The sequence below is a fragment of the Heloderma suspectum genome, chromosome 2 (assembly GCF_057233095.1).
Source record: "Heloderma suspectum isolate Gila_16-S chromosome 2, 16-S_ref, whole genome shotgun sequence".
Classification (NCBI taxonomy): Eukaryota; Metazoa; Chordata; class Lepidosauria; order Squamata; family Helodermatidae; genus Heloderma; species Heloderma suspectum.
The window spans coordinates 248,560,208-248,586,929 of NC_139459.1; the positions used below are offsets into that span (position 1 = coordinate 248,560,208).

At 47.0% G+C, this 26,722-nt stretch overlaps 1 protein-coding gene across 4 annotated transcripts; it reads right to left on the bottom strand.

Moving 5' to 3' along the window:
• Nucleotides 1-15,856: 15,856 nt before the first annotated feature.
• Nucleotides 15,857-26,365, bottom strand: BOD1 (biorientation of chromosomes in cell division 1). 4 transcript variants are annotated; one of them, XM_084838704.1, is made up of 4 exons: nucleotides 26,082-26,365; nucleotides 22,713-22,837; nucleotides 18,295-18,494; nucleotides 15,857-16,681 (listed from the first exon to the last, which is right to left on the bottom strand). In XM_084838704.1, the coding sequence occupies exons 1-3, from the start codon at nucleotides 26,271-26,273 to the stop codon at nucleotides 18,296-18,298; spliced, it is 516 nt and encodes a 171-aa protein (XP_084694830.1). In that variant the 5' UTR covers nucleotides 26,274-26,365; the 3' UTR covers nucleotides 15,857-16,681; nucleotide 18,295. The 4 variants fall into 4 exon arrangements, with proteins under 4 accessions (XP_084694830.1, XP_084694831.1, XP_084694833.1 ...); XM_084838705.1 differs by having other exon boundaries at nucleotides 15,857-17,192; nucleotides 26,082-26,347; XM_084838707.1 differs by having other exon boundaries at nucleotides 18,290-18,494; nucleotides 26,082-26,347.
• Nucleotides 26,366-26,722: the final 357 nt, after the last annotated feature.

The window sequence follows — 26,722 nt, forward strand, 5'->3', positions numbered from 1 at the left end:
TACATTAAAGTTTGTATTTTGAAGAGGAATTTGCAGATAATGCAGAAGTGTGGACTTATCAATGAATGCATATGAGACTGACATGGACCAGAAATTGACTGATCTGTCGACCTCTATGGCCAGATTATGAGTAGTAATAGTTTTACTTTATTTTGCACTGGTCTGCCTGAATCTGGAATACTGTGTCCAGTTCTGAGCACCACATTTTAAGGAGAACATTGACAAACTTGGGCATGTGCAGAGGTAGATGACCAGCACGGTGAGGGGTCTGGAAAGGAAACCAAGTCATATGAGGAATGGTTGAAAGAGATGGAATAGATAGAGAAGAGAAGATGAAGGGGAGACATAACAGTGGTCTTCAAATATCTGAAGGGCTGTCATGCACAAGATGGAGCAGGCTTATTTTCTGTTGCTCCAGAGGGCAGGACTAGAACCAATGGGTAGAAATGGCAGAGAAGCAGATCTCAGCTAATATTGGGAGAAACGTCCTAATGGTAAGAGCTGTTCAACAGTGGAACAGACTTCCTCAGGTAGTATTTAAGCAGAGACTGGATGGCCATCTGTCAGGAATGCTGTAACTGGATTCTGCATTGCAGATCCTTTCACTGAGCAGGGGGCTGGACCAGATGACCTCCAAAACACCTCCCAACCCTATGATTCTATTAATTTTATTTAAAGACATATCCCACCTGAAATTTACCCCACAATTTAATAGAAAAGTTGCAATTTCTTATTGTGGCCTTCTCCAACCCAGTGCCTGTTGTGGACTACAACTCCCAGCACTCCTGACCATGGGCCATGCTGGCTGGGGCTGATGGGAACTGAAGTCCAAAATACCTGGAAGGCATCAGGCTGGCTTATTAGAAGGAAAGCCCATTTTACCATTTCCTTTTTTGTTCTCTTTATAGTAACAAAACAGAACTAAAATAACCTCATAAACGGGTGTGTCCTTAACTTTCCATGGCAGTGACTGAAAACGGCCCCCACTGTTTAAACAACATTCAGGTGCCTTCCAGGTGTGAATTGTGCAACAGCTGAAGTGGTCTTAACTCAGCAAACGGTGAGCAAACTGTGAACAACCCAAGAACAACACAACCCAGGGCATGGATACCAGCTGGAGTTAAATTTGTTTGGGAAAGATTATTGGCTTCCTTCTCCAGTCATTAATATAAATGAGTCCAAAACTCTTCCCTTGCCCTTCTTTCATCAGGCAGTGCTTTGAAACGTCCCTTTGATGCAGAGTGTGGTATGTGCTTAGATTGCAAGAGAAGGGATCAGGCTGACTTTGCCTGGGAGCATAACTTACAAGCAACTGTTATGGACAGAGGGCAGGAGAGTCCCAGCCATCCAGTGAACATGAAGGCTTAACCAGTGTCCTACCTCAGAACATCCATGTCTGTCATCACAGTGGGTGTGCATGAGTCATCACAGGTGAGCTGTCACTGCACAGGTCTACCATAACAGGCGAGATCATGAGCAAGGTGTGTGGGAACACTGTGTTACATCACCATGATTGCCTCAGTTCTGTCATTGTTGTTCAAGAAAAGTTACTGACCTTTCTTCCTCTCTGTATATACATACCTATATCCAGCAGGAAATCACACACATAGGTGGGCTCATCCTTCCTTTTATTCTGCCACCTGCTGGTTGGAGTATTGTAACACACCCAGTTTGCTGCTGCCACCCGCTAGAACAGTCTATATTGCAACGCTCTCATGTTTTGTATCTTGGTGGAGCATATAAGTAGGCTGACCATATTTCCTTAAGGCAAAAACGGGACAGGGTTATGTAATATTCCGTATTCATGAAAAAGTAAGACGATAACAAAAGTTTTATTAGAGAAAGAATCTGTATGGGCGGAATGATGGTAGAAATAACAGTGAGACTCACCCTCCTGGCTCGCATACGCTGAACAGGGCTTAGTGACCGCCTCTTGAATTCCCCGCCACTGCAGACAAGCGAGGGGGCGGCGTCTGATCTGATCGTCGCTAGCTCAAGAAGCCTGGCCCTGTGCCTGGACAAAGGAAACAGAACTTCCTCTTTTGTCACACTAGTCGTTTTACTGCACGCAGTGATTAGCATAGAGCCTTATGATAAACGCGTTGAGTTTTTTACAAAAAATTAAAAACGGGACAAAATTGACATTTGTATTAAAACGACGGGACGGTCGGGAAATATGAAAAAAATGGTACTGTCCCATTTAAAACGGTACGTATGGTCAGCCTACACATAAGAGACCCCCCAATTCACTGATCACATCTCTGAATTAACTGCGAGTAAGCCCCAAAGACATAAACTTTCAGTGGCACACTAAGGGCTTGGAAGGACATGGGAAGTTTTGAATCTGGGAATATCTTTGTGATCTTGTCCATGTTGCAAATCTCTTTTTGATGTACCATTTGTTAATTTGGATAAATCCAGTTGTTTGACCATATCTCAGCTGTGTGTGTTGGGTAGGACAGTTACCTAGATATCCAAATTTGGATCCCGGTCTTTCCTGGGAGGGGACTTGAGCTAGAAATGAATATAAAAGGAAGAAAATAAGCCACAGATGCTGACGTTGGCCCTGGGTGCCAACCAACAGTTTACCAATAGTTAGCTATGTTACAGAGAATGTCCAAAATTTGGCAAATGGCAACAGTCCCATGTGACAGTCTTAGATAAAATTTTACAAGTGTTCAAATTTAATGTATGCAAATGGAACCTGTGCGGAAATCGAGAGTGGGGTGGGAGAGAAAGGGCCCTGGCAAAGAAAAGAGGGAGATTTCCTCCCCTTCTTTAGCCTTTCCTCTTCACCCCCAGCACATTCACACACATTCATTCTTTGCCACACTCATCTCTTGTACGTGCACATACACCTCTCTCATGCACCTACATTTTCTCCATTTTGTAAACAAGGTCTCTCTCAGGTGCATACCTGTTCCTGTTCACGAGTTCTTTCTTTCAGTCACACACACGCCCACAGTCTCGTGCGCAGACTTATGTATACCCAGGATCTTCCCTCCTGCCTCTGGAGAGCCTCGTGCCGATTCTTCTTTTCTGAATCCTGCACAGTGGCTTTGGTGATGAAGAGGGGCTAAAAACGTTCAGCCCACTTTCACGGCCAACATTATTGAACAGATTTGTGGTGTGTGTGTGTGTGTGTGAAAGCAGTGGGGAGAATGTCCACAGACCAAAGTAATCAACTTCCTGCAATCATTTAAGGCTGATCTACATACTGCCCATGAAGTGACCAGAGAGGGAGGACGGCTGGCTAAGGTTCAGAGGACTCACTAAGGTGGCCACTTACGCATCACCAAAAAAAGGAGGACACCAATTTGCATAGCATTTGCAATGCAAGTTTATATGTATAAGTGCAAAGTAAGAACTAATAAGTATTAATTATGTAGAAATGAAAGACACTTTACCATAGTGAGGAAGACTGTGACCAGGTGACCCATGTGCCTGCTCAGTCTGCTGTCCAGGTGCTACCTGTTGATGGGCAACTTCAAGGCCCCTCCCTGCTCTCCTCTGTTATGGTTCTGGTCTTTAAACCAGACTTGGACCAGACAGCCCTTCAAATAGAGGATACAGTCAAATGGAGGACTGTCTGTAAAAGAGGACACCAGGCAACCCTACATGCCACAGGGTGTGCTTTCTTGAAGCCTTGACTAAACTGCTGGTGAGTGGTTTGCACACCAACACTGCCCAAGCCTGCTCAGGCAACCTCAGCCCCTGAACCTATCACTTCAGAGTGTGCTTCCTCAAAGATCCAGTGAAGCTCACAGTGACTGGTTCAGAGAGCAAGGGTGGCTGAGTGGGAAACACACAAGCAGGACACAAGTGCAACAGCACCCTCCCACCCATGTCCCCCAGCAACTGGTGTACATAGGGATACTGCCTCTGACACTGGAGATAGCATAGAGCCATCAGGCCTAGTAGGCATTGATAGCCTTGTCCTCCATGAATTTGTGTAACCCCCTTTTAAAGCCATCCAAATTGGTGGCCTTCACTACATCTTGTGGTAGTGAATTCCATAGTTCAACTATGCACTGAGTGACGAAGTACTTCCTTTTATCTGCGCTGAACCCCCCCCCCCCAGTATTTTGAGAGAGGGAGAAACATGTCTGCTTTCTCCACACCACACATAATTTTGTACACCTCTATCAAGTCTCCACCCGCTTGCTTTTTCTCTAAGCTAAACAATCCCAGCTGTTGTAACCTTCCCTCATAGGAGAATTGCTCCAGACCCTTGATCATTTTAGTTGCCCTTTTCTGCACTTTTCCCTAATTCTACAATATCCTTTTTTAGGTGTGGTGACCAGAAGTGCACACAGTATGCCAAGTGTGGTTGCACCAGAGATTTGTATGAAGGCAGTATGATTCAGCCCCCTGCCCCAACCCGGCTGCATTTGAACCAGTCACTGCAAGGGTTGTGCTGGGTTCAGGGGAAACCCACCGTAGGCCTCAGTCCCCCAAAACGTCCTGCCCCTCAGGCAGTTGTGAAGTATTGCCCACATGCTGCTCTCGGCTGCGAGCCTTATTCTATGGAGTAATGGCAGCAAACACATGGACAACCTTTTACATTTTTATTTATTCAAAATACATGCAGGCCGCCTTTTAGGGCAGAAGCCCTCACAGGACGGCTTGGTCAATCACAGCTTGGGAGGCAAGGGATCAATTTGACATCCTTCTATCCAGTCGTGAGGAGTTTACTACATGTGGAAGCCCAGAGGTGGCAAATCCAGCCAGTGTGGGGTAATGGCTACAGAGTTGGACTGGGGAGACCTGGGTTCAAGTCCCTGTTCAACTGTGAAGCATGACCATGGGCCAGTCATTACCTGTGAATATAGCTTACCTCATACAGTTGTTACGATAAAGGGGAGAGGGGACAGTGTAAACTACCCTGAATTGCTTTGAGAAATGTCCACTTTTTGGACATACACTAGGGAATGACAAGAATAATATTTATATGACTGTAAACATTACCCTGCATCTCTGTGAGATTTTGGATATGTCACAATATTTGTTTCAGATTGTAAATAATTCACATCTGTACATTAATCAGATTTTAGCCATTCACTGCAGCAAATATATTGCCAGAATATTAAAATATAGATGACGACAATTGCCATCAGACAAGGCAGGTGGGAGGAATGAGTCTAGGATTGAGTCAGATCCTGTGTGCGGATTGCAGCAGTTATGCCCATTGTTTAGTGAACTCCTTTTGAAATCCAGTGACAGGACACGATAAAAGAGTTCCTTCCATCCTTTCCTTCTTTCTTTTTGCTCCTCATATCCTCTCATTCTCCCTTCCTGTTAGGGTTTCCATACAGAATTTCTTCAGTGCTGCTGAGAAGTCCTAGGGTACCATCCACGTTGCATTTATCTGGGAGGATCAGATGTACACCCACAGCCAAACTTGCCAACTTTCACAATCAAAAATTCTGGACTTCAGGTAGAGGCAAGAGCCCAGGGCAAGCCAGGTGGCAGAGCCCACTGGTGGTGTGTGGTGTGCGCGCACCTTGGGCCTTAGACTGTTATATTTTGGATGATGGTGCAGAAGGTGCTTATTTCGTTTTAGCTCCATCCTCTCTTGCTGATTGGACAACTTCTTCTTTTGGGATGCTGGTGATTTGGGACTTTCTTAATGGAAATTGTTTTTAGCTATTTTATATTTTGTATGTTTTAATAATTTTGTTGTTAAGTCAGGTTGAGTCTTTTTAAAGAGAAAGGAGACTAAAATTTCTAATCATCATCATCATCTCACTTTCTATCACCAGTTTATTAATATATTTAATGGCCTTTCCATTAAAAAAACCCTCAAGCCAGCTCGCAATAAATTCCAAAATCAAACATCACAAAAACAATTAAGTCGAAAAAGGCAGGAGTGTGACAGATAAACATAACTGAAAAACTCATTTTTCCAGGAGGTGATTAGGAAAATCTTTGCTCAGCAGGCCAAGTGCTTGTTGGAAAAGAATGGAAAGGTCATCACGGCATGGCAAACAAACCCATCAAAGAGACCTTTCCTAGGCAGAGTTCCATAGCTGAAGCACCAGTATAGAGAGGCTACCTGCACAATCCTATAAATGCCTAGTCAGAAGCAGGTCCCACTGAGTTTAATGGGACTTTCTCCCAGACAAGTAGGTATAGGATTGCAACAGTTCTTAGTAGCATGCTCTGTACTTAGTAAATATGTATATAAACACATTGCATTTATTCACTGGGGCGAATACCTCAAATCCTACATAAGATAAGCAGTAGGAGACTTTATCATACTTCTGTAACTGGGAACCAAATCAGTGGAACTCCCCTGGCCTTAACTGTGTAATTAATGTTTTTGTAGCTTTTACTTATTCTGGAGAAGCACAATTCTTAGGTACATTTACAACAAATATTGACGACTGCTACAGCATCCATTTTCTAACAGAAATTGAACAAATAGTTCAATTACAAATCAATGTAAAGGTCTAGACCTTTACAGTGATGGAACTTCCCAGAGTGCTGTTAAACCACATGGCATGACTACTGAACAACTGCCTTGATAACAGCACTCCAAGATTCTAGAAATAACATAGAACCATCAGAGTATCACTGCTGCATGCTGGTTCCACCTTGTGTTTTAGGAACTGTGTTCTTAAACTACAGGTGGTTCTTGTGTCATACCAGGAGCTGTTGCAGAATACAATTTCTCATTATATTCATAGAATATAGTCATATATTCATAGAGGCAGAGGTGACAACATGGACCTCTAAAACCTTGGGAAGTCTCCAATGGGTTACATTGATTTTTTGCAGCAACATAAACGGTTTGGATTTAGTAGAAGGGAGTAGTGAATTTGAGCAGGGCCAGCCCTACCATGAGGCAGAGTGAGGCAGTTGCCTCAGGCAGCAAATGCTGGGAAGGGCAGCAGCAAGCTTTGGGGGGAGGGAGCTGTGGGCCATGCAGCCTGTCCCGCGCCCCCTAAGCTAGCACACTGCCTTCAAGTGTGGTGGTGGAGGCTGTCCCATTATCAGTAACGAATACAGAGTCAACTGCCAGTCCAGCTGGCTTTTTTACATGGAGGGGAAGGGGATGCCATCTTGGCCTTTGCCCCAGGCAGCAAAATGTATTTGGGAAATGTGCAGTGTAACCTTATACGTCTGTACTCAGAAGACCCATTGAGTTCAATGGGACTTACTCCCCTCCAAGTAAATGAACATAGAACTACAGCCTGTTTAGGTACATAGAGAATGGAAGAGGATGATCTGCAAGGTTAAGTCGAATCTCTCCCCACTCGCATGGACCCGCTCCTCCATCTAGCTATAGTGTAAATAATGTGATACAGCAGCTTCCTCTGTATGTACAGGTGTGTTTGCTTACATACAACATGGAATCCCTAGCTCTCCTACCTTCTTTGGTAGCCAGATGACTTCCAGGTCCCACATGAAACACTTTGGCAGGGATATTAAGCCTCTTTCAGTCCAAGGGCCAAATTCAATTTCGGAGAAGAACTTGGGGGCAGCATTCCGGGGGCGGGTGGGTGGGGTTCAAGGCAAAGGGGTCCACACCAGAGGCAAAGGGGGTTGGCCCCGTTTTAGCTTAAAGCTCCTGCTAACCAGTAATGTAGTCTTAGGACAGGCATTTCATCCTTTTAGAATGGGAAAAGCCCATAGAAAAGCTGAGAAACCCATCAATGAATGGGTGGTCAGGGGAAAGGGGGGGCAGGGGAAAGGGGGGGCATCTGGGACAGATTGGAACCCCAGATGGGCCAGATTTGACCTGCAGGCCAGATGTATGAGACCCACTATGGCAGCAGACCCATCTATAAACAGCACTCCTTTTGATCCAAACATCCGGATGACTGGAGTGTCTCTTATCCTATATGGCTAAATCAGGCTGTACTCATATCTGTCATCACACATTCAGGATTTAAAGTTAATCCCTCTTTAATGCAGCTCATCCTGAGTCCTTTCACTAGAACAGTGTATGTGTCAGCTGCTTGAAGAATTAATGCAGGCAGGTATATGAACAGGATGGAATCATGGACGAGGGAAAATCCAGTGATATCTTATCTCCCTCTTATGGCTGGTTGTAGTACAGCTGCTTCTGACTACAGCAATTCCTTAAGCTTCGCAATTGAGGACACGTCACTGGAAGGTGTTCTCCCTTACAGGAAAAAGGCACAGGACATGGTCGTTTCAACAACAGCGAGGGAGTCTCTTCAGAAGCAAAGCCTGAAATGTCAGTAAGGGGGAAAGCGAGAGATAAGCTGCCTCCATACTCGTTCCTGACTACAAAAAATGGAAACTCCCCTTTCCTACTGTGAAAGTGTCTCTTCCATGTGTAGAAGGAAACATAAACCCCACAGAGCAGGGATGGGCAGAAGGGAGATCTCCAGATGTTTTGGATTTCAACTCTCAGCATTCCTAACCATTGGCCATGCTGGCAGGGGCTTCTGGGAGTTGAAGTCCTGAACATCTATTGATCTACCTTCTGCTCACCTCTGCTGTAGAGCATGTTTATGGAACCTGTGGACCTCCAGATGTTGCTGGACTGCAACTACCTTCATCCCTGACCATTGGCCATGCTAGCTGAGGCTGATGGGAGCTGGAGTCCAATAACATCTGGCGGGCCCCACGTTCCCCACCCCTCTCATAGAGGATAGTGCACCATATTAACTCACATTCCACAAAACAGGATGAGTTCAAATGAGTGGGAAACCGCATCACAGCTGTTTGAAAGCTTACACATGACCCGAGGCAGTTGTCTATAGCCTCCGCTCCACCTAGATATCTGACTGGTCTTGCTCATGGCTTTCTCTCCAAAAGATAAAATGAATGACCACTGCAGGCATCAAGCTCTCAACTGCAGGTGCTCACACGAGCCCTTTGGAAGGCTACTCATGAAATATTCTACTGCAGTAGCTTCCAAACTGCGTTCGGGGGAACTCTGGACTGCCTTTTACATTCTGTCAGGCAATCCTCACTGTTAAGATCCATAATGGTGGGCAAGTTTCTCCGAAAGACAACTTGATCAGCACTAGCAATCTTCTCCTCCAATGCACAGCCACAGAGTAGTGTGGGTGGTGTTCTAGGGCTCACCCTCAGTATTTACAGTTAACTACTACTATAATTATATTTATGCATCACTTCCCACTATTAAAAGCAGTCTCAAAGCAACTTACACACAAATACAGAAATCCATAATTAATATAACAGAAAAAAACCAACATCTATATAAACCAAAATCAGCACAATATAAAAATAAATACCATAAAACCATGATCTAAAAACAATTCAAAAAGTGTTCATGCAGAATACCCAGAATCTTCCTCCACACACAGCCTGGAATGAGGAGCACAAAAGCAGCCCACAACAATTACACTAATGTCCAAATGCCTGGGAAAATAAGTATGTCTTTGCCTGGTGTCAAAATGCTGACAGTGCTGGTGCTGGGAAAGCATGCCATAAATGTGGGGCTACCACAGAAAAGGCCTGTACATAAACTGCCACCGATGGAGCCAGGGCTGGCCCATGACATTTTGGTGCTGGAGTCAAAGGACAAGATGGCATCCCCTCCCATACCATGTACAAAGGTTGACTGGACTGGCAGTTGAACAACTGGCAATGGGACAGCATCCTCAACCACACCTGAAGGCAGCAGACTAGCTTAGGGGGCGTAGGGTATACCACATGTCCCATAGGTTTCTCCTCCAATACCTTGTTGCCACCTCCCAGCATCTGCTGCCTGAGGCAACCGTCTCACTCCGCCTAATGGTAGGGCCCACCCTGCATGTAGCTTTTCTTGAAGGGGCCACACAGAGAAGGGCCCCTGAAGCCAACCTCGGGGACTAGGTAGGTTCATACAAGGAGAGGTGGCCCTTGAGGTATTGGGATCCTGAGCCAATGTGAACCTTTCCTTCCAGCATTTGCATTTTTAAAGCTCCTTTGGCTTTTCTGTGCTTCACATTTGCTCTTTTTCATCTTTGGCTGGCCTTCGAGTTAACTGCTGCATTTGAGGAACCACAGTCAGCTGCAGTGAGCTGGGCAGGTACAGCAGACAATGGAAATAGCCTCCAGGGAGAGTCACCTCAAATTCACTGGCACCTGAAACAGCTAGGAGACATGCACTGTAAGAACTACCAATGTCTGGATACCCAGCTCAGCAAGAAAGCCACAAAAATGTGGGTTGACTGCTTGGAGTGCAGCTGACTCATTTCTTAAGGCCATGTGCTTGCCAGGAGAACCAGCTGGAGAAAGTTAATTAGCATAACCCACTAGCTATCACTGTGACACCCTTGACCAAAGCGTGACCCACTGCGGGCTGATAGAATGTGCCGGTGTTGCAACAGAGTCAGCACATGTTTATAGAAGGGCTTTTAAGGAGGACAAAAGGTGCTAGGTTTTAAAGAATTATTCTTAGCGCTGTACACTAGTGCTAAACCTAGTCCAATACACAATATCCTTCCCCTACGCAGGGCAGCCTTATCCTGAAGCAGTTCTCATAACTGTGAGTCCTACAACTCCTGACCCCTGTTCCTCTCTCTGGCTCACTTCCACCTGGCTTGGGAGGGTGAGGCCTTGGCTGACTCCAGCTACAAAGGCCACTCCTGCTGCCAAGGGCACCTAGAGATCATCAGGGTGGGGTCTTGTCTAGGTTTTGTAACATTTAGCTTTAGATGAGAAGTATTATTTCCCCTGCTATTTCAATTATTATTTTGTATTTTTTTGTTAGGCCTTGGTAGGAATTATTGCTGGAGTGTTTAATCTTCGCGTCTAGTTACTGTGAGATGTTTAACCTCTTTTTATGAATATTCAAATTTTGTTTAAGACTTGCCATTTTAACTGGAAATGTTGCTGTACTTGCGTACATTTCTCTGATGTTGCTGTACACCGCTTTACACATGTAAATGCAGCATACAAATAAAGCAATGATGATCCTGATGCAATGGCAACAGTTGCTTCTAGTAGCAGATTTCAGATGAGGTACCATTGCCCTGCCTCCAAGCTGTGTATCATTAAAAGACAAGTGAGTGGGAGAGGGCTGCCACTTTGAGGTTCAGAAATCCTGGCTCATCTACTACAGGTGACACAGATTTACTAGTACATCTCAATCTACCTGCTGCACTGTTTCATGGTACGGTGTTTCAACATAATGGGAAGAGTTTAAGGGAAGCATTAAGAATTACATTGTTTTTGTAGTTGCCCCATCAACGTAATCTATCCCAAATTCCGGAATCCCTGGCTGTTGGTGCAAAATTCCAGTTCCCATTTTGCTTCCCAGTGGCTATGTATATAAATATGATCTAAAACAGAGCATCTTTGTGCTGTTCACCATCTTCTCCTGAAATCTCATTCATTCTGATGGTTGCTTCTTGCACATATCTGCGCCACATTTTTGTATGACGAAACTGTTTTTAAAAACAACAACCCAAGAGTTGCTTTGCAAGTTTACTTTTTATGCCTAAAAGCCAAGTCCTGCTTCCAGACATGTATATCAGACCATAAGCCCCTACACAATGGTGTGGTTAGTCTCACATTACAAACTACTGGCACCTGCATCCATGAGTGTTATCTGCCTCTATGCTTTTTTGTGAGAAACAACTCAAATTAAGGACACTAGCTAAGTCAAATGATTAAATACCTTAATAACTTGGTATGTTCCGCCAGTCAGATTAATTTGAGTGTATTATAACAATAAAGGGTGGAGGACATCTTTCACCTCATTCCTTCCTTGAAAGAAAAAAGTATTTAAGCCCCGCAAATGGATAATAGCAGAGATCATTTGAGGATGTAAAAGTACATTAAATATTTAATGTTTCCACAGCCAATATCGCCATCATTGGGCATATTTAACATATGGAGAATAAAAGAGGCAAAGGACCTTCCCCATCAGAAGAATAATGGAGAAGGAAAGACCCCATTTTAATGAAATTGCATTTTCTGTCTGATTTACTTAGAAATTTCCAGCAAAATCTATGGCTAACAAAACCCACAAGTCTTTTAACTTCTTTTGTGTATAGATCAGCCCACTGAAGGAATTATGCTGGTTTTCAAAAATGCAATATCCAGTCCTTGGCTGTTAATAAATAAATAAATAAATCACAGCTGGTCTCCTGTGACTCGGCAGATTAATACATATAGCCAGGATAGGAGAAAGCTGAGAAGGCAGAAAATCTTTTAAGCCCATTCACATTATGAACGTATCAAATGAAAAAATGCAGCAATTTCCTGCGACCTATTAAAGGCGCACTCTTCCAAGTGACCACATTCAAGGTATTAAATGACTGCTCGAAGAGATGGGAACCGTTTCAATTAGAACGTATGAAATATTCTGGGAAGAAAAAGGCCGGTTTGATCCTGTGAGCCACGTCTTCTTAATACATCTGTCTGTTCCTCAGACACCTTTTCCAAGGAAAGCAGCCAATTACTTCTTGAATTACACTTTTGATAAGACTCCTTCTTCTAAGCAGACAAGTTGCAGTGCTCACACCATTCGTTCTCTTAAATTTAGGTCACTGCTAAAAGCCAACCAGACAAATGGTTGTTTCACCAGCTGCCCAGGAAGTACCGAGGAGTGGGAGGAACCCTTCCCATTCCTGAACTGCAAGGTGAAAAGAGGAAAATCCAGGAGAATGTCAGAGATGCACACGGAACTGGCAACCTTCTCTGTTACGGCTTCACTTCCTCAGTCAGTATTTGCCTTCTGCTCCAGAAATATAATGTAAACCAACCTTCTCCAACCTGGTACCCTCCAGATTTTTTGGACCAACTCCCATCAGCCCCAGCCAGGATGGCAAATGGTCAGGAATACTGGGAACTGTAGTCTAAAACTTGTGGAGGACACCAGATTGGGGAAGGCTGATGTATACAGTTATTCTAAGCACACTTACTTGGAAGTCCAACTGAAACCAATGTGTCTTGCTTCCAAGTAAATATGCTTAAAGTTAAAAGCATGCCATCCATGCACATCATGAGACCTCCTACATATTTAGGTGTTTGTCAAAGAATCAACCTATATGTAATCCTGCTACAAGGTAATCTGAACTAGCACATTAGTACCACCTTACCCAGACAGGAGTCATGTTGTTGTTTTCAACTGGCTGCGTCTTAAAGCTCATTTACATTGGCACCATCTGAAGTTATAGGCAGCATGGTCTGTCCCAACACACCCCATGAATATCCCGTAACACATTAAGAGACTGCACTTGAGTGAGCCACGCAGTGTGAGGCAGACTGACAGCTGAAAACCAATAGAGCAGGGCAGCAGAAACAAGGAGAATACGGCATCAAGAGGAACCAGGCAGAAGTAGGAACTGCTCAAGATGGATTAGGTCCGATCATATATGATCCTCTTCCCCCATTCAGCTCTTCTCTTGGCTCACAGCACGGAAGGAAAATTTGGGAAACCTGACTAGCATTCAGCAGATATGGGGAGGTATGTAGCCCACTGCCAATCAGACTCAGCCTGGGTTTTGCAATTGCAGCCACCTTAAAGTCAGAAATGCACTGAAAAAACGAAGAGACAAAGATCAGACTTAATGTAAGTGTTAAAGCACAACTGCTGATTGGTTACAAAATGTCTTGCATCGGTTTCAAGACCTCGCTACCTTTTGGGAATTTCATGTGATTAGACAAAAATGGAGCCCACTAAACACAGCAGAGCCACGTTATGAAGGTCAGCAGCTTGGGGGAGCAGCAGTGGGGGCGGGGAGAGAAAAGGCCTTGAATCCAACTTAAACCTAATTGTTGAGTTTGTCTACAGCTTGATCCGATGTGCCGCTCTGCAGTGCGAACAGGGCACAGATGGACTCTCAGTATTGCCACGAGGGCAAGGGTTCACACGTTGCCTCTCTCCTTGGTAGCAAGCCCAAATCGGTGGTCAGCACTGAGGGGCGGAGTCTCAGCCCCAACATTGTGCTGAGCTTTGGAGAGACTTAGAAGCAGCAACGTTCCCTGCTTCAGACTCATTATCAGAGATAATGCTATGCAGTGTCAAAATTTTTAGATGATCTCATCTTGCCCATTAAGAGCTGAAGTAAATATCCAAAATGTTTGTGTGGGTATTAACGATTAACAGGCCATCTCCAGGTAGGGCTGGAAAAGACCCCAGAGAGCCTCTGCCAATCAGTGCACACAATTCTGAGCTGGATGGACCAATGGTCCCACTTGGTTGAAGGCAACTTCCTATGACCTTGCTCCAATTTTCTCCCATCTTTTAAGCCAGGGATGGGCAACTCGTAGGACTGCAGCTCTCATCAGCACTAGCCAGCAGAGCCAATGTTGAGGGATGATGGGAGTTGCAGTCCAACATCTTGAGGGCCACAAGCTATCTCCCCCTCTTAAGCCATGTATATCCTTCAATAGCACTGGCTCTGCCTACACCAAGATGGACCTGAGAAAGTCCAGGTACAAAGCCAAGGTACATCAACAGACGTGTATCAGGACACTGCGTGAACTCAGTGACCACAACCATCTTCCTAGCACACTTCAAAACTTTTCCACACCACCTTAATAAAAGAGACATTCCCAAAGCCAAAAATGGCACAGGAAGCAGATTGCTACCGGGAGGTGGCAGAAGTCTCCACAAGATTTCCAAAGGTTTCAGCCATGGCTATGAACAGGCAAGAGGTGAAAATGAGAAAGAAGTGGGACCATCCAGGGGCAGGGGGGAAAAAAGACTTGGGAGGGATAGGGAAGAGGCTGGGCTCCAGGATTTGAATATTACATTCAGCAATTGGGCCCAATTACTGAATACCTGCAAGAGAGACTGGCAGATTACTGGGGCATTTTGCAACTTGGCAAGAGTTGGCCAAGAGCACACAGCACGCAATTCATGCAACTGAGCGAGATATCAGAGATACACTTTGCGCCCATTTGTATGCACCTGGGCAACAGTAAAATAATATTTTACAAAGTTAATTCAGGTTTATTATGCTTCTATTATAACAAGCATTTTTTAAAAGAAAAGAACCTAGTTTAAAATGAATAGAAGTCTACACATATTCTTAAACTAAAGCTGTAGTCAGAGTTAAATACGACATTTTATATGGAAATCATGGAAAAATGCTGACTTAAGGTCAAGCGTTACAAATACTTAATCAACAGTAAGAATCATATACTTGTTAACATTTAGACATTGTTCAGCTCTAACACCATGGTTTGGCACTACACGAAGGAGGCTTAGGCTCACGGGCTTCCACCAGTCTGCTCCGATGCAACGGCAATCTGCTCTGCGGGGCAAGCACCTCTCCTCCGCCTCCCTCCCTGCTGCCACACTCACCTCCTCTTCCTCATCCCACCGGCCATTTCCTCTCCCCTGCCACCGCCACTGGCTGGCTTCTTTCGCCTCTTGCCCACCCACAAGCCCACTCGCTGCTGCTTCTGTGCTGCTGCTTCCTTCCTTCCCTGCCGCCTCCGTCGCTGCTGTGCCACTGCTGACTTCCTGTTTCCTGGCTGCGGAAGTAGGGAGAAGTGGCAGTGGTGAGTGAGCAAGGGGTGGTAGTGAGCAAGGGGTCTTGCTGGGCGTCATCTTGCCACCTCCTGTTCTAGGCATATACCCAAGGGTTTCTTTTTCCACTGAAGAGAATAGGTGTGATCCTTTCTCCGACTGCAAAAGCTGTGGAAATACGCATGTTTGGCTTTCCATGCAGGGCAATATGAAGAGTGCACCGTTGTAAGTAGAGTGAAGAGACTGTTTTAAGGAGGCGCAACATGGTCAAAACAGGAATTCAGATGTCAAGAAGCTGATTTTTGAAGCTTTCTACCCTGTAAAGTCTCCTCAGAAACTGATAATGAACAGTATCTTTCAATGGATATCACTATGCACACACACCAGTCCTTTGGGATGAGAACAGCTGTATTACAGGAAAAAAATTCTCACACAACTAAAGCTTTTTGATTTTTTTATTATTTTAAAAAGTCTGGATATTTGCTAGCCAAATCCTTGAGCACAAATGCCTGAGAGCTTGTGAGACTCTCTAAGCAGCTTCTAACAAGCACCTGAAGAATCTCACGGACAAGAGAACTTCCTCCTATTTCAAGGCCCACAGAAAAAGCCTCGTTTCGCACCCACTTCCTCGATCAGCCTGAGAAGTGAGCCGAGCTGCGAAGTGTATCAGACGCCATTTCCAGAAATTTGACAGAGGCCAGTCTCTGCATACTCCTGGAAAGCCAACGAGGAACAGTTCTTGCCGTTGTGTTGGACAGGCACTGTGCGTGAGTTATTATGGAATTTGAGTGAGCATCTAGTGCTCAGTGATCCTTTGCTGGTAAATGATCAGCTTCATGCTTGTACACTGAAGGTGCCCTTGTCCAAGCCCCTCCAGAAGGCTTTCCGATGGAGACAGCGGCCACCCAGGAAACCAAGCATGCCCTGAAGGCCCTTATTTCTATTGCTATATCCCAAACACCACCAACGTCACTAATATCACACCAGAATCCCCCTTTCCCCCCTAATGGTCGCTCAGAAGAGGCAACCCACCCCCAAAGACACAATTAGCAAGAACAGATGCTACTTCTGCCCATAGCAATACACTGTGCACGTTTAGCCTATCCCTCCACACCACGTAGAGACCCCTCATGACTTTTGCCAACACTCGCCCTCCATCGCGGTTGATATTAGCTGACAAACTGCATGCCTGTAGGTATGTAGCCCACTGCCAATCAGACTCAGCCTGGGTTTTGCAATTGCAGCCACCTTAAAGTCAGAAATGCACTGAAAAAACGAAGAGACAAAGATCAGACTTAATGTAAGTGTTAAAGCACAACTGCTGATTGGTTACAAAATGACTTGCATCGGTTTCAAGACCTCGCTACCTTTTGGGAATTTCATGTGATTAGACAAAAATGGAGCCCACTAAACACAGCAGAGCCACGTTATGAAGGTCAGCAGCTTGGGGGAGCAGCAGTGGGGGCGGGGAGAGAAAGGGCCTTGAATCCAACTTAAACCTAATTGTTGAGTTTGTCTACAGCTTGATCCGATGTGCCGCTCTGCAGTGCGAACAGGGCACAGATGGACTCCCAGTATTGCCACGAGGGCAAGGGTTCACACGTTGCCTCTCTCCTTGGTAGCAAGCCCAAATCGGTGGTCAGCACTGAGGGGCGGAGTCTCAGCCCCAACATTGTGCTGAGCTTTGGAGAGACTTAGAAGCAGCAACGTTCCCTGCTTCAGACTCTCACCAATGCACGGTGGGATGTTCAGGAGACTCCCCCAACTTCTTCCAAGCCTAGAGAAAGGTGGGGACATGTCAGGCACTTAAAGCACGATGTCAGAGATAAGCCCCTACCCTTCTCTTGCCATTTCTGGACCCCTGCACAAGGAGCCAACTTTCTTTTGTTCCTTGGTGCCAGCCTGTCCATTTGCTGCCTGCTTACTTACAGGGTAGCAAGCCAAGTGGGAAGGGACACCTGCTGGTGGGCTTCTAGGACAAGGCAAGTCACCTGCTCTGTTCCTGGCATCATGTCGGGCTTCAGGTGGGGGTGCACACCCGAAAGGATAGGATGGCACACAGTACCAGAATCCCTACCATGACCAAGAGAGGATAGAAAGCAATACAATACAGATTGTAATCCACTGATTTAGAATGTTGAGTTTTGTATGCAGAATACAGTCAGCAGTGGTCATGATCTACTAACCCAGAAAGGGAAACATCCTTCTTGGTTCTTGCAGAATGCTCAGAAGTAAAGGATCTTGGAATAAAGGAAAGCCACTGGCCGCCTGGTCAGCAGCTGTACATCAATAAGATTCCACTCCGATGCAGCCTTCCCTAAGCTGGCAACCTCTTGATGTGTTTGACTGCAATTCCCATCATTCCCAGCCAGGAATGATGGGAGTTGTAGTTAAACACATCAGGAGGGCAACCGAAGTAGCACAGCTCTGCAAATGAATCGATGCCATACTCTTTATTTTGCCAAGACTCCTCTGCCCAGGTTTTACAGAGTGCTAGAACCAGCCTCTGCTTGCATAACTTCTGGGCTGGCACCCTTCTCATCTCCTTTGCTCTTCTGCACTTGAGCAGGTACTCAAGAATCAAGCCAGTGCCCTAGCCTGTCACCAAAGTGATTTGCTGTAAATGAAGAAAGCAAAGCAGAATATAACTAGGTTTCTAATGGCAGAAGCACTCAGTTAAGGAGGCCTTTGGATCTGCAAGATCACAGCTTGTACTTTCCTCTGGCAGTGATCGTGGCACTGGCCCAGCACTGAATACCACGTTCCAGCCTTTTGGCGAGTGCAGTTTACATTCCTTGCAAAGGTGATGACACAAAAGAGTTACAAGTGCATGCAAAGGGTGTGTGTGTGTGGGGGGGGGAGGTACAGCCATACCAGACCTTACGAGGCATCCTGCGACGGAGCGGGCGGATCTGGACCCTCAGGCTCTGGGGGAGGAGCTGGCATTGATTCCTCTTTCTTCTGCGCAGCCAGGAAATCATGAATTGCTTTCTCTATCTGCGGCCTGAAGATGTGGTTTAGTTTTGGATCCACCACCTGAGAAATAATTCTGTCCACTCCGGCTTCCAGCATCCCCGACCTGAGGAAGAGACAAAAGAGTCATTCAGCTTCTCCAACCCCTCCCCCTCCCCTCCTGCCCCCACAGGGAGCTCTCCATAGCCATGTCAGCTGCTATTAGTGTTAACACGATGTGAACAACGGCTCTCTTGGGTAGTTTTGGCAGAGGGAGGCATTCCACCCATCACAAAGTAAACTGGGAGGTTTTGAACCTGCCACCTTCTAGGGGCCCTGAAGAATTCAACAGCAGACATCTGGTCACCCAATCCCTTAATAGGTACACTAGGCAGAAGTCATGGCAGGGTGTTTGCGGCACACAAAGCAACAAATAAAATGTGCCCTGGCACAAACAGGGGGAAAAACACGCACAATGGAGGAGACTGGTGGAAGGAGAGAAGAGGCGATCTTTTTGGCTGGCACACTCGCAGTGAGAAAGCAGAAAGGCGGCCTTCACTCCAGGACCTGCATCTGCCAGTCTAGACACACGGACACTTTTTTTTGCAAGACAAACAAAAACAAACATGAGCAGCACATGACAAAAAAGCTCTTTGGGGAACAGTGTGTCAGAAAGCAAGACGTGACTTATTGCTCCAAGGCTGCACTGGATCAAGAGAGCAGGGCATCGGCTGTCTGGTGAGGTTAAGTCATGTCTGCAACTGGCCAGGGGAGGTAAACACAAGAGACGCTGCCCAGCATTTGGGAGAGCAGCTGCAAGCCTAACATGACCCTGCCTGGGCAGAAAACTAACAGCACACGTCGTTTGGAAGCTATGTGGGCACTTCAGAAAGATCGGGATTCTTTCAGGGGTCAGATCTGCTCTGATACCCTTCCAATGCCCGCAGTTTGTGCCCTGTGCCTCGTGCTGAGATGGCAGCTGCATGCAATGTGAACCCATGCTTTAATCCTGCCACTGTGGTGGGCTGGCTCTCCACAGGGGCGGGGGTCTCCTTGCACTTTGGGCAGCACTGATGTGGGCACATTTCAGCACCCAAAGGATGATCAAAGGCAAGCAAAGAGAGACCTTGGCAGCAAGTGGCCTCCTCACCTTGTTTCCGAGCCAGGCAGATCGAGAGAGAAAAGGAAGGGGATCAAGACCATGCGGGCGCATTAAATGTTGTGAGCCTATATAGAGAGTAAGCAAAGACGCTCAAAAGCACATGACAAATGGAGCGCCTATCTCCCACTGACTGCTTGCAGCAAAGTCACTCACTCCAACTGATGGAGCGCGATGCACAAGCAACTTCCGCTTCATGGCTCAACCACCTCATTACACCCACTTGAATTTGGCTATGAGCTTGTCAGGGAGAAGCTCCCATCTCCTGCAGCAACCCCAATGGCTCATCAGCAAGGTCTACCTTGCAACAGAGTATGATGGAATTTGACTTATGAATGTATCAGCCACAGGAAGTTGGCTTACAAGTCCAGCCTGGAATGCTTCGATGGTAAACTTCTGGCCATCAGCTTTTCAAACAAGAGCAACACTTAAAAGCAGCCCTGCTGGATCAGACCAAAAGTCCCCCTAGTCCAGCATTCTGTTTGCACAGTGGCCAACCAGGTGCCCATGGGAAACCCACAAGCAGGATATGAGTGCAACAGCACCCTCCCACCCATGTTCCCCAGCCCCTGGTATACAGAGGCATACTGCCTCTGATAAACAAACCAGCATGTTCACAGCCCACAGATATGGACAACACTCACAACTTATTTCATACAGACAAGTCACAGACAACCACGCTCAGAGTAATAGTGACAAATGCAGCAGGGTTTTCACTGCAATTGAGGTCAGAAACTGTGTCCTGAGGGTATTCCAGAAGGATTGTAAGACTCATCCAGTTTGTACGGCCTTGAGCAGTTAAGATGAATAGATGACTACATGCTGTAGCTTTTAGTGGTAGGACGAGGAATTTGTGGGGTAATGTTTTGTCCAATTATGCTTTTATCAGTTATTCTGTTTTTATTTGCAATTTTAATTTTTTTATGTAAATCACTTTGAACATAAGAAAAATTGTATACAATTATCTGGTATAAATACAAATAAATAAGTGGAAGAGAGCATGAGGCATCCAAGAAACTTCTGAGTCACTATTGTTAGCCCAGCATTCTCCTCCTCTTCATATAACCAAGTTGCTTGGCCCACCCATCCCTTCTGGCTGCTCTTAGTTTAGCTGCCATGTAAGGGGGAAAGAAGCACTGTTCTGCAATCATTCCAGTCCGATCTGGAAGGCAGGCCCAGAAGGCGGTGCTGGGGGACTGCTGCTTAACTCTTGGAGCCCCAAAAGGTTCTGCCTTATCCCTCATGCTGTTTTAATACCTACATGAAACCACTGGGGGATGGTTGTCAGGAGATGTGGGGTTTGATGTCACCAATAGTCAGATGCCAACCACCTCTCCTTTTTCTTGACTGCCAAAGAGGCTGAGGAAGTCCTGAACCTTGGCTTGAGCACAGTTATGGACTGGATGTGGACAAAAACTGAGGCTTAACCCAGCCAAGACAGAGGGTGCTGCTAATCAGCAGGAAAGCGAACTTGGGACTAGGTGTTCAACCTAGTCAGAGTGGGGCTGCACTCCGCTTCTAGGGGTGGTTCTTGACCTGGCTTTGTTCCTGGATGCTCTGGTGGTTGCTGTGGCCAGGAGTGCCTTTGCACAGCTTCAGCTAGTGTGCTAATTGTGCCCCCTCCTAAAAAAAGCTATTATGGCCACAGTCACACATGCCTTGGTCTCCTCTAGGTTGGATTAATGCAACATGCTCTAACACACTCTATGTGGAGCTGTCCTTACAAGGTGTTTGGAAACACTTCAGCTAGTACAAGATGCAGCGGCCAGGATATTGATTGGGATCCACTTCATGGAGCATATTACTCCAGTGTTGTGAGCTGTGCTGGCTTCCAATTTGTTTCTGGGCACAAATTAAGGTGCTGCCGACTACATATAAAGTCCTAAATGGTTTGTGGCCAGGTGATTTGGGGGAACGTCCTCTACCATATGAGGCTGCCTGCCCTTTACAGTTGCCACCAAAAGCCTTGCTTTATGACCCCTTGCTTTCAGAAACACTGGGCAGGGCCTTTCCTGCACTGGCACCAAGGCTGTGGGATGCTCTTCCTCTGGAAGCTCAGTTAGCTCTCTCTCTTTCAGCCTTTAGGCGAACCATGACAGTCTTATTTTGCCAGGCTTTTAGATTATTTAACAATGCACCCCGCTGCTACAGATGGTTATTCACAGTGCTGCTCTGGTTTTCAAACTGTCTTTTGAGTTGTATGTTTTTAATTTGTACAGCTGCCAGAAAACTTTGGTTACTGGGCAGTTAAAAATGCAATAAGTAAATAAATACTATGTTAATGCAAAATTAGAAAGCTGCAGAAACTGAAGGCCCTTAAAGTCCAATCGATTTTATATAGTGGAGTATACAGCTAAGCCAGCCTGGCCTTCCACAAAATTAGGTAACGACCTCTACACATTTGCAAAGAACACACGCTGTGCTGAGTAAACTGGATTAGCTGCAGCAATAGTTCAAGGAGCCAAACGCAGAAAGCTGTGCTACCGCTGCACTCTGCTGGACAAAAATATCCCCCCACCCCCGCATTAAGCTCATCGTTCTATTACACCTATCGCTGGAGGTAGTAAAAAACAAATAAAAAAACAAATATTGCCAATTCATAAGATACGCTTTCCTCGCCCAAAGAACTGGGTTGCTTGCAGCCCTCCATTCGGTAGCCACACATCCCACTTTGAAGCATGAGCCCTCCTGGACATCCAATTCCCCCATGCGATTAGAGTTGGGTGAGGGAGAGTGGGGATGCCCCAGCTGACCCCACCTCTCCGCCGTGTCTCTGCACCTGGCGGGGAGCCTGCTGTACTTCCATAGGTGCCATGAGGTTTGGAGTCCATGGGAAGCCTACCTGAGTAGAGCAGGCTCCCAGCTGTAGACATCCCCTCTTCTACACATGGAGAGCAGTGGGGCTGAGCACAGGGACGCAACTGAAGGAGCAGGGCCAGCCAACATGTCCACACCTGCAGTTCTAACCACATGGGGGAACAGAGCAAGCGAACAGGGCTGCGATGTTGATTACTGATCCACTGTAAGTAACGCTTCAGTCAGTGAAGGGCCATAGTCCACCAGGAATCCTGTCTACACCAACGCCATCAACATCTAAGGGTGCATGCCGTGCAAACCTACAATTTTACCCCAAAGGGTTAAAAATGATTCATTCTTGCCACTTTAATTTAAGCAGCTTCTACTTACTGAATCACACTCTGCCTGAGGCCATTCCGCAGCTGGTTTTTGTTCATTGCCGGGTTCCATTCCTGCTTATCCAGGTGGGTAGACACAAAGTTGTCCACTTTCTGTCTCAAATTCTGGTAGGCTGGCTGAACAAAATAGTCCAGTTAATACAAGCCTGAAGGGGTTCTTGCAAAAAATCCTCACCCACCCCATGACATCTCCTTGAAATGCAGCTTTCTACCCTGTCATTAAACTTTGGAGAGGCTTTGTTTCATTCTTCTTTAGAGTTGTTTTAACAGATAAGAGAAAATGATGTGCCTTAGAATGCATGCAAGCATACTGCAACTGGAAAAAACTGAGCACGTGCTTTACAATTGTTGTGCCAAAAGCTTACGCCTAAAGAATACGTTTCTGATACACTACAAATTCTGTTTAGGGAGGAGTTTCCGCAAAGGCGAGCTTCGCAAGTGATTCTGACCAAACGCAACTGATTCTTGTATGCTGAAACAAGGTACAGGCAGCAAAATGTAACCACTTGGCAGGAAGAAAGAGAAAAGGGCAGCAGGGTTCCCTTACCTGTAGTGCTAACAGGAAAGAGCATATTAGACTATTTCAGGTTAGGAACAATGGCACATGACTGGATGGGGTTGCCAAAGCTTGATGCAGAAAAGGAGACGGGGAGAGCAACCCTGTGGCCACTAGACACTGTCTAGAGGGTCACAGGATTTTCATTTTACTGGCTCCAACCTTGTAGACAGCGCTCTGAGCCAGGAAACTGCACTCCCCTCCCCCTCTGTGCAGGGAGAACTGCAGTGGCTGCCTCTCCGTGCTCGTGACACAGAGCATGGTGACAGTGAAAAGGGGTGTTCCCGGGGTCGGGGAGGAGACCACGGAAGCCCCTGTACACTGCCTCCTATGGGTCTCCAGGCCCATTCCCACCCCCTCTTCAAAGCCCCGGCTAGATGTGCAAATCGTGCATCTAGCCAAGAATGCAGGGTGGGTGGAGCACGGAGGAGAGATCACCTCTGTGCTGCGCCCAACCCGCATTGGATGGGCGTCAGCCTCCGAGTTTGGAGGGTGAGGTTTATCTCGATAGGACTGCGCCCTTAGTGTGAAATCCTATGCTTGTTTAGACAGAAAAAAAGTCCTACAACTCCCAGCATGCCCCAGCCAACATGGTTCTAAAGAAAACTATGATTGGTTATGAGATTCCATTGAACTTTAGGGTTGTTCTGTTAGTTAGGATATTTTAGAGGTTATGTACAAACTAGACACAGATATTAAGTGGCAACGATGTTGACTGCTGGCCAGATTCTGCTGGCAAAATGACTTTATTTGCCACCACTGGAGCTCTGGAAACACAGATGAGAAAATATTTATTATTTAGTGCTATCAGCATGCATGGTGCTTTATGGCATAGAAGAAAACAGATCCTTATCTCAAGAAGCTTACAATCTAAAATGTAATACGGGGAAACTGAGGAAGAGGAGGGGGAACTGGAGGCAGGGGTGAACAGGGCCACAACACGCAGTTACTTCAGTTACACATGCTTAGACTAAACTGAGCCAAAGTTTCCCTGGGAAAGGTAGCTTTTGAGGAGGGATTGAAGGAAGCAGAGATGTGGCATCACACAGGTGCTCTGGGAGGCAGTTCCACGCATAGGAAGCAGCACGGGAGAAAGGGCAGAGGGTTCTGAGGGAACAGAAGACCTTCGGATGGTGGAGCTGGCTAAGTTCACAGACAGGGATGTATCAAGATATAACAGTGAGAAAAGCCATTGAGAGCTTTGAAGGTAAAAACAAGGAACTGTGCAAGATTTGCAGGTGGACAGGAAACCACGGTAGGGGTTTAATGGAGATTTTGTCCTATTGAATAAATTGACCTTCATAAATGTTTTTGGGAAGAACAATGTAGACCCAATCAGAGGCCTTTGGAACCATGGTGTCGGTTATTAATTATTATTATTATTGTTGTTGCTGTTGTAAGACAATGCCAAAGGAGAATGACCCAATTCAGATGCAATATAGGAAGCTGTCTTATACAAGTCAGGCCATCGGCCACTCTAGCCCAGTACTGTCAACACTGACTGGCAGCAGCTCTCCAGGGTTTCATTCAGGAGTCTTTCCCAACCCTACCTACAGATGCCAGGGATTGAACGTGGGTCCTTTGGCATGCAAAACAGATGCTGTACCACTGAGCTACAGCCCTTCCCCAATGATATCAGTCCAATAAGCTATAGGTTATTGGACTGAGAATCAACCTCATGCTTGCACACACCCTCCTCCTATGCAACTGGCCTCAAAGAGCTCATGGTTTGTTAAAACAGTTTTCTGCAACAGCAGAATCAGGAAACTGCAGTGTAAGTCAGGATATAACTCAGCTTATAAATCAGGATATTTACACTCCTAATAAGACAAAAACTAATTGTACAGTAACAGTAACCTCTGCGAGGTTATTACAGCTTTAATCCCCTGGTTACCACACACCAGTTAGCGCTAAGAGAAACTAAGGCCATTCCTCAGCATCTTGAAAGATTCCCCCAGACCTTCTAATGAGGACAAATCATATAGCTCTGCAGTTCAAGTCCTAGAAGAAAGTTCTGTGATAGATCTACAAGCCTTCTAGGGATGAAGGTGATTGGAATGATTATCCAAAGCTTCCAGTAAGTCTCTGCAGAAGAGGACAAGGCAAAAATCCTTAGTTGTGGGTTACATGGGTGACGAACCTGCAGCCTGAGGCTTAATTTCATGCAGGTGAGGGGAGCCCAGAGGGAAACGAGGAGGATGGGAAGGAAGCTAAAATGGACAGAGTGATGGAAAGAGCTGGAGGGACGCCTTCTGCAAGCAGTCAGTTCAGACTCTGGCAAGGGGGGGGGGGCAAAAGCTGAAATGGCCAGAAGAATGGAAGGGTGGAGCACTCTGCCAGGGTAGTGGAGGGTCTGCTCAGGGAGAAAAAGCTAGTACCTACATGACTTCATCACCTGGGAGAAGAAGTGTAGCCCCTAAAATTTAACATGCCCCATCTCCTACTGCTTTAAGCAGGACTGAATAGGCTGCATTTCCTGCAGGCCCCTGAACGCCGTGGCTTTGCCTGCAAGTAAACATGCAGAGGATGGAGCTGCCTAGCAATTCTGAACGGGGGAGGGAATACAGCAGCACCGCAGAACAGGTGCCGTGCTGCTTGGGCACCTCGCCCAGCTCCGGCGGCGCCACGAAGGCCAACAGGCATGTTCAAGTCCAGCGCGCGGGCAGGGCAGCCTCCGCCCCCTGGCGCCCTCCAGACGGCGCCCGGCTGGTCCCCCGGGGCGCGCCTGCTGAGGCCTCCCCGGACACCGCGCGGAGGGGCGGGAGGTCACGCGCCCCCAGCACGGCCGCGGGGGCGCGCGGCTACCTTGGTGTCGACGTCGGCCAGGCAGTCCCTGCGGAAGGCGTCGAAGAGGCCGCGGCTCTTGAGCTGCCCCACGATCAGCGCGATGAGCTGCGCGTCGCCGGGGGGCAGCGAGGCAGGGTCGGCCACTCCGGGCCCCGCGGAGCTCCCGCCGGCCCCGCCCGCGCCCGACGATGCGCCGCCCGGCTCCGCCATCCCCCCGCCCGGCGCCTCCCAGGGCCGCGCGACGGGCCACCGGCGCCGCGCCGCTCCCGCCGGACGGAGATACCGCGGCGGCGCCCGCAAATGACGGCAGCGCGGCCGCTGCAGGCGCGGAGCAGTCTGCGTCACTCCTTCCCGCTGCATGCTGGGAGACAGAGGCCTCGGCTGCCCAGTCACGGGAAACTCTCCTTCCCAGGGTGCTTTATGGCACGAGCGGCCTGGCAGGCTCCGTTCCGAGTCGGGGAGAAGCCGCGAGCCCTTCTGGGGCTTGCAGGACTTTTTTCGGGGGGGGGGGGGTGTTCGCACGCAACGCGTGATCGAGGCTGCTAAGCACAGGGGAGGGCAATGGGACGAGAGAACCGCAAGGCGGCGCTCTTTGTCGTGCAGCTTATAGAAAGAGGGGCGCCGCTCCCACGGGCAGGGCTGGGACGGAGATGCCCCCG